General features: G+C 35.2%; 1 protein-coding gene across 1 annotated transcript; it reads left to right on the top strand.

Annotated features, from left to right (window-relative positions):
* Nucleotides 1-512: 512 nt before the first annotated feature.
* Nucleotides 513-2339, top strand: LOC143606309 (uncharacterized; the record flags this gene model as incomplete). The annotated part of the gene is made up of 4 exons (XM_077082118.1): nt 513-745; nt 817-1176; nt 1700-1905; nt 1982-2339. Coding segments are annotated over 3 exons (707 nt in total), but the record flags the coding sequence as incomplete, so codon positions are not given.
* Between the last annotated feature and the right edge of the window lie 5576 nt (nt 2340-7915).

Here is a 7915-nt window from a genome sequence, read left to right as displayed (position 1 = left end):
AAGATAATTGAATTTTAAAACTTCAGATTCCCATAGAAAGAAAATGAAAATTACTGGTGTATTTGATAAGACTCCACCTTATCAGCGGGTCAACCCATCTGGGTCCAAAAGGTCTTGGGCCAGTTACCTTGACCCAGTCAACCAGGAGCAAAGGTTTAGGTCTGAATTAGTGGGGGGTTGACTGTTGACCATTGACGGTCAAAGGCTGAATGTTAGGAGATATTAATTACCTAAATTATGTTAGAAGTATTTCATTTCTGTTATAGTTTTAATGTCTGGTTTTATTTTTGATTATCAAGTTCTTGTAATTGGAGACTTACCATCTCGAATTGGTTAAATGAGAGACTAGCCCCTCTCGAATCGGGCCAACTATCTATTTATCTCAATAAAATATATATTTTAGTTTTTGGGTTCTATCAGTATTCTTCAAGAACATGCATGTGATACAATTTGGAACATGGTGATGCTAACATTTTTTCATATGCAGATTTTGTGAACCGTTAACAAACCAGGATCCGGTAAGGACCAGAACGGCACTTCATCTGCAACTATAGGGCCAGATAAAGGTTTGAGAAAGCTGTTGTCTGTTTTTATTAAAGAGATTGTTGAGGGAATGATAGGATATGTTCGGTTACCGACTGTCATGATGAAACTTCTTTCTGATAATGGTAGCCAAGAGTTTGGTGATTTTAAACCTACAATACTCGGAATGCTCGGAACATATGATTTTGAAAGAAGAATTTTGGTATTTACTTATTTCTCTTGTCCTCTTTTAGGCATTATATAAAGAATAAAAGTGTATATTTTTATTGTCAGGACACTGCGAGATCTTTGATCGAGGATGATACATATTATACCATGACATTACTCAAGCGAGGAGCGTCTCACGGGCATGGCCCTCAAAGCCTTATTTGTGTCATATGCAATTGTCTTGTTACTAAGGACTCCCCCGGGATCCGAGTGTATAGTTGTGGGCATGCAAGCCATTTGCATTGTGAACCGGCCTCTCATGCCGGCTGCCCCTTTTGTACGCCAAAGAAAAAGTCTAGACTTCCTTCTGCCGCTGCTGCCAAGGGTGGATTGGTGAGTAAGGCGGCGATGCTACCAAAGCACAAGTTATCGTCACAAGGGACCCACCTGCAGGAGAAAGACGCACTTGATCGTCAGATATCCAGGGTCGGTTAGTTGTCTCTGCTTTCTTTTTTTTCGTACAAGTTACCTAGGGGTGTGCAAGAAACCAAAAAAAACCGATCCGAAACCAAAAAAACCGAAATCATCAAATCGAAAAAAACCGAACCGAAACAAACATTAACGGTTCGATTTCGGTTTTGCATGTAATAAAAACCGAGAAAAGCGAGAACCGAACCAAATTCTTAAATTTTTAATTTTTTATTTTAAGTAATTTATAAAAATTTAATAAATATGTGACTTTAATATTTTGTTGTCAATGTATAATAGTCTATTAGTTAACGATTAACAAAATGATGTATACCTAAATTCATTATTTTTTGCCAACTTTTATTTCGACCTATTATTTTCAAGCTCAAATGGCAAAAACCGAAAAAACCAAAACCGAACGGTTTCAAAAAATCCAAAAACCGATGTTTTGGTTTCCTGTTAGGTTTTAGCCCAAAACCGCACCGCGCACACCCCTAAAGTTACCTACCTGCTAGCTGATACTGAGGTCTTATAACAACAGTATGAAATATTAAGTAACCTTGATAAAGACAAGAACCAAGTAGATAACATGCCACAGTTGAGACTTGCACCGCCAGCGGTCTATCAAGAAAAGGTTGCTATGTTGAGGGGGTGAAGGTCCTAGCGGTGCCAGTGGTCCTAAAACGGGCAAGCAAATTAAAGATCTGAAAACAAAGGGACGATTTCCCTTGAAATCGAACATATTTGGTAAGTTGTTTTCTGCTTCACCGGTTCAAGACTCATCTTTGAATTTTAAGTTTTGAACATCCCATCTCTTTTGCAGGCAAGGAAAAGATCAGCAGAAGATGACGTAGTATGTCAAAGGCCTGTTTAGAGAGAATCTTGTTTGTAAAATGAAATTATTTTAGAGGAAGGAGCACTATACGTAATGCGTAATATAATGTAGTGAGAACGAATTTTGACGTTGGTGTGCTTATGCTCTTTTTTTTTGGGTTTGGAATTTTTCGGATTTGAAAATTTTAGACCCGATCTGATCCGAATTAGAGATTTTTCTATTAGATCCGAATGTATTCAAATTCAATTCGGATTGGATTTCGGTAAAATCCGAATAGTCCAGAATCATCTGAATAATCCCTAAATAACATAATAGCATAATTTTTCTAGTTTGTGGTCCCTAGCAATTTTACACGTTTAGAATCACAATAAAATACAAAACCGGAAAATAGGAATTGGTCTTAAACATAAATTTAAAGTTCAAATTCAAATAATAGTCTAAATAACATACAAAATTGGAAAATACCATTAAAAACATGTTCTATTTAGATTAAACAGATATCTGAACAATCCAGATTTTTTTACATTCCATATCTGAATCCGAATTAGTTATTCGGGTATTTGGATTGATCCGATCCGAATATGTAAATAAGAATTTGGATCAGTGTATTTGGGTTTCGGTTTCAGCTCGGTTTTCATGAACACCCCTAGTCTTAGTTGAATGGCAGGATTAGCCTCCGTATCTCTTTGGATGGAAGTAAGGTTTGTCTACATCATATCCTTCTCATACCTTAATGATAGCTAATGCTATCAGTGAAATTATACTAGGTATGTTTGTTTTTGTTTATTATTATTTTTTTAAACAACAAAGCATATATAGATAGAACAAAAATAAAAGCTACCAGCTAGTTGCTGGAGAGAACAAACAATCCACATACAAAGAGAAAAACAAACGAAACAAAAGAACACACTCGAGCTAAACCATAGTATATAAAAAGGATTAACAATCCAGTTCTCCCAAGCAATCTGTTTGTGCATAGATCTTGATTTGATCCACCCGAACAAATAGATCTTGATCTTTCAAAAGGACCTCCTTCAGGAGACCCCTATTATTAAAGATCTTCGCATTCCTCCGCTTCCAAATATACCATATGGAGGTATACATAATTGCAGATAGAATCCTTTTACCCAACATGGAATTGAAATGTGTCGGCACCTGAAGAAGCTCATCAAACGACTCGACCCCGTTCAAGTCCCAACCGCACCACAAACTCACAAAGAGATATCCCTCCAAACCTTTTTAGCCCGAGCACAGTCAAGGAATACATGTACGGTTGATTCAGCTATCAAAGAACACCAAGGACAAACCTTGGAAATCGAGAACAATAAAATTAATTGCGACCAGGATTAGTAGCATATAAAGGATTGTCACCTTTACCATATGGTATGCATGTATGGTTGTTCATTTGTTACGTTTCTTTCAGAGCCTAACATATATTTTGCAAGAGTTGATTTTATCCTAACATAAATGTTATAAAACCAAAAGGTTTTAAAAAGCATTTGCCAATGACGACGTAGCCGGTCGTTGTTACTTGTTAATTTCAAATAAATAGGAACTAGGTGAGAACACAAAGGATTGTCAATAAAGGTGACAGAAGAGTGTAAGGATGATGTTATGATTTTTCAAACGTATGTGCAATAAATGATATCACGTGTATCTTATAAATGTTGCCTCTATTTTCCGGACTTTGTTGTGCGTTCTAACTAGCAGTCAACCGATCAATTATCGAGATGGCCCGCATTATTCATTTTCAAAGTCGGGTTTGTTTCTCTCGTCTATGTTGTTTTAACATTTCGATTCACATACCGTCACTAGAAAAGATACCCGTGTGTCGTCGATTGTTGATTATCAAGTGATTATCTATGTATATTAGAACCCAAGATTAAAAACAAAGTGTCAGTTTTGGTATTAGACTATATGAAAGTTGTAATGCCCAAATTTCATTACTATTTAAATTTTAACCAGTTTTAAGAACCTGCTGCATTGCGGCAAGTTTGTTAATCTTAATAGACATGTTCATTAGGTCACTGTTACCACCAAATCAGTATGACACCATTGCCTTACTGCCACCACAATGTAACTGTCGTTTCTCTATTCTCTTATCCTCTACTAAACCACCACCGTCGCCAAATACTACTTAGTCTCAGCGTTCAAACATCGTCGCTCATTGATATAGCAACCAAAAGTTACAATTATTTAACATGTATACAATAAAGTAATAATATGTACATTGTCACAATTTTAAACCCATGTATTGTAACAACTCGAGTTTTCAACTTGTAATTTATATCCGTAACCTAACCCGTTTTTATATTCGGGAAAATTTTACCCGTAAAAATATTGCGTTTATCGAGTAAATTTTGTTATACTTAATTATTTATTATATTAATTATTTTATATAAATTAACTTTCAATATATTCAACTTTAAACCCTAAACTAAACTATTATCCAAGTTTGTTTCCATCCCCATTCTCCAAGGACCTTTATGCAAAATCTGTATTATATTATTATCTTAACCCTTTTACCCTTTAACCAAACCCGAGATCCGGATCCAAACCCCAAACGATGACCCAGTTATGCCTTGCACCTTAATCCTCGTCGTAATTTTGGAATGAGATCAATGATAATATTCTTCTTGCCATAATCGACCCTGACGACTCTGTTAATTAGGAAACGAGATAAAATATGATACATATTTTCTATTTTACTTGGCCGCCTATACCCGTTTCTGAATATATAGTATAACGAGCATAATACTTCAATTGGTCTGGTTTGCATCTTCCTAATGGCCTCGCCATAACAAGCCCTATAATCAATTACATTACGGTATCTTGTTCGTATCAGTTTGATCGCGTGTTTGCGCCGGCTGTGTTCGTCAAATTGAACATCGATTCATCACTAAATTAGGTAAGAAATACATGTAACATATTCTTTTTCGATCCAATCGCAATAACCTTAACACTAATTTAACAAACAATAAACGGATTGATCAATTTTAGGTTTAGAGTTCATATTCAATTTGGGGGAGATTGGGCTTACTGTATTTTTCATATTGTTTGTGTTTGGTTACAACCAACCAAACACCCCAGCGCAGCTGGTGTAATGGTGTGGGTTGTTCTTACTGTCGGCTGGGGGACGCAGGTTCGAACCCCAACCAGCCCATTTTCTATTCTAATTGTTAATGGTTTATAAATCAATACTAATTCTTAAATAAACGCTATTTTATAATTAAGTTATGCCTTTTGTCAAATCTCCTTAAAAGCTCGTTTACGTACATGTACATATATATATACATATATATATATATATATGCATTATAAGTATATTTTAATAATATTAAGCCTTATTCTTTTCATTTAAAACCCGACGCTTTGATTCACGTTTTGTCATCATTGAACGTGTTTATAAGCTTGCTTATATTTTTTACACACACACACACGTATATATATATATATATATATATATATATATATATATATATTATCTAATAAACTTATTAAATAGATTTTCCATAAAGATTTAAACAAAATATTTTTTTTATATCTTACTACGTATTATATTTACTTATCTACATATTATTATAATTATCTATTTATTTAAATAATTAAAAGGTATATTTCAATTAAAATATTTTATTTAGTTTGTATATTTAATTATTTATATTTTATTATTACAAGCATATCTTATATCTTAATTATCTAAATTATTTAAGTATTTAATTTTATATCATGGGTAATTATTTGGGAATCTATAGTTAATGAGACTATTAATAATAATGATCGTAAAGATTAATCGATCATTCAAGTAATAACATCTCGACCACAATCATAACTCAATCTCCATCGAAATCTTAATTTATTAAATCATGTTATATCTCTTATAATTAATTTAATGTTATATTATTAAATTAGGAGTCCTTGACGGAATATCCCGAATGGTTCATCTCTCTCATCATCACTTATTTCGTTCATCCGATCAGGTGAGTAATGTCACACCCCGACCAAAGGCGGCGGAACATGCCGGGGTGCAACCGATTGCCCAAAAACATAAGACACTATTTAAAGTGACAATATTTATTCAACTCATTTTATTTCATAAATCAATAATCAACACATCTCGTTCACACAAACAAATTGAATACAAGTAACATTTATATTGTTTGTTTTACTAATATTCTAATGGTCTTGGTAACGTTTTTTGTCAAGTCCTCTTGTCAACAAAAGTCAAACCTGTAACATTTCATAAAATAAAGTTTGTCAACACAAAGTTTGATGAGCAATTCATAAGTTTAAGCATATAAGTATATAGTAATAAAAAGCCACAAAACTTATATACGAAACAACAGACAAAAGCAACAACTTGGATAAAATAGATATCGCTAATAGTTTTACGTTAGCGACACCTAGCTATAAGGGGATGCCAAATAGTACTATAGGATTTTATAGTTAGCGTTAATTGCATTACGTTAACGACACCTTGCCATGAGGGGTTGCCAAATGGTCTAGAATTTATAGTTCCACCTATTCTTTGGTGATATTGTTTGTCAAAAGGATGATTTCATTATCACATTAACATGTACATATAGATGAGTACGTACATGGAAACTATATTCTTGTTCTAAAGGGAATATTCTAGAGTTAATATAATTAATACAATTAATACAAACTAATACATAATGTGTTCCACTAATACGCCCCTAGAGTCAAAGCAGTAGCTTGCCGAATGCATAGACTGGATCGGAAACGAGAAAATAATGGTTTCGGCAGCCCTTTAGTAAATATATCCGCGTATTGGTAGTCGGCGGGAACATGTAGGACGCGCATGGCGCCAAGGCGCACCTTCTCACGAATAAAGTGTATATCTATTTCAACATGTTTTGTGCGCTGGTGTTGAACCGGGTTATGAGACATGTACATCGCAGAAATGTTGTCACAATAAATAATAGAGGCCTGTCTGATGGGTACGTGTAGCTCGAGAAGTAGGTTACGTAACCATGTTAATTCAGCCGTTGTATTGGCTACCCCTCTATATTCTGCTTCAGCGCTTGATCTTGATATAGTTTGTTGTCGTTTAGATGACCAAGAAACTAAGTTGTCCCCAATGAAAACACAATAGCCCGATGTTGAACGTCTCGAATCCGGGCAACCCCCCAATCCGCATCAGAGTATGCAACGAGGTTTGTGGATCGAGAGGGAGAAAGGTGGAGACCAAAGTCCATAGTCCCCTTAACATACCGCAAGAGACCCTTAAGGAAATTCATGTGAGGTTCACGAGGCGCATGCATAAATAGGCAAACCTGTTGCACCGCGTAAGCGATGTCTGGCCTAGTGAAAGTTAAGTATTGTAGCGCCCCGGCTAGACTATGGTATAAAGAACCATCTGGAAGTAAAGCCCCAATATTTGCACTAAGTTTAGAGTTTGTATCAGTGGGGGTTTGAGATGGCTTGCAATCAAACATATTTGCATGTTCCAAAATTTCTGATGCATATGAACGCTGAGTAAGAAATAATCCCCCATTTTGATGTTGCACCTCAATACCAAGAAAATGATGTAATCTACCCAAGTCGGTCATGGCAAATTCTTGTGACATGGATTTAATGAAATGTTGTTGGAGGCTGTTTAAAATAATATCATCAACGTAACGCAACAAGTAAGCCATATCATTACCTCTTTTGTAGACAAAAAGAGAGGTATCCGAAATAGAACTCTTGAACCCACACTTAGTAATGTAAGTTGCGAACCTTTGGTACCATGCTCGGGGTGCTTGTTTGAGGCCATATAATGATTTCTTTAATTTACAAACATAGTTCGGATGTTGTGGGTCAACAAATCCCGGGGGTTGAAACATATATACGGTTTCGTTTAGTTCCCCGTGTAAGAAAGCATTCTTAACATCAAGTTGGTGTATTGGCCACGACCTC

The sequence above is a fragment of the Bidens hawaiensis genome, unplaced genomic scaffold (genome assembly GCF_021521415.1).
Source record: "Bidens hawaiensis isolate Kalapana, Puna unplaced genomic scaffold, B.hawaiensis_p1.1 tig00074207_1, whole genome shotgun sequence".
NCBI lineage: Eukaryota > Viridiplantae > Streptophyta > Magnoliopsida > Asterales > Asteraceae > Bidens > Bidens hawaiensis.
This window is presented reverse-complemented; position numbering and strand designations above follow the sequence as displayed.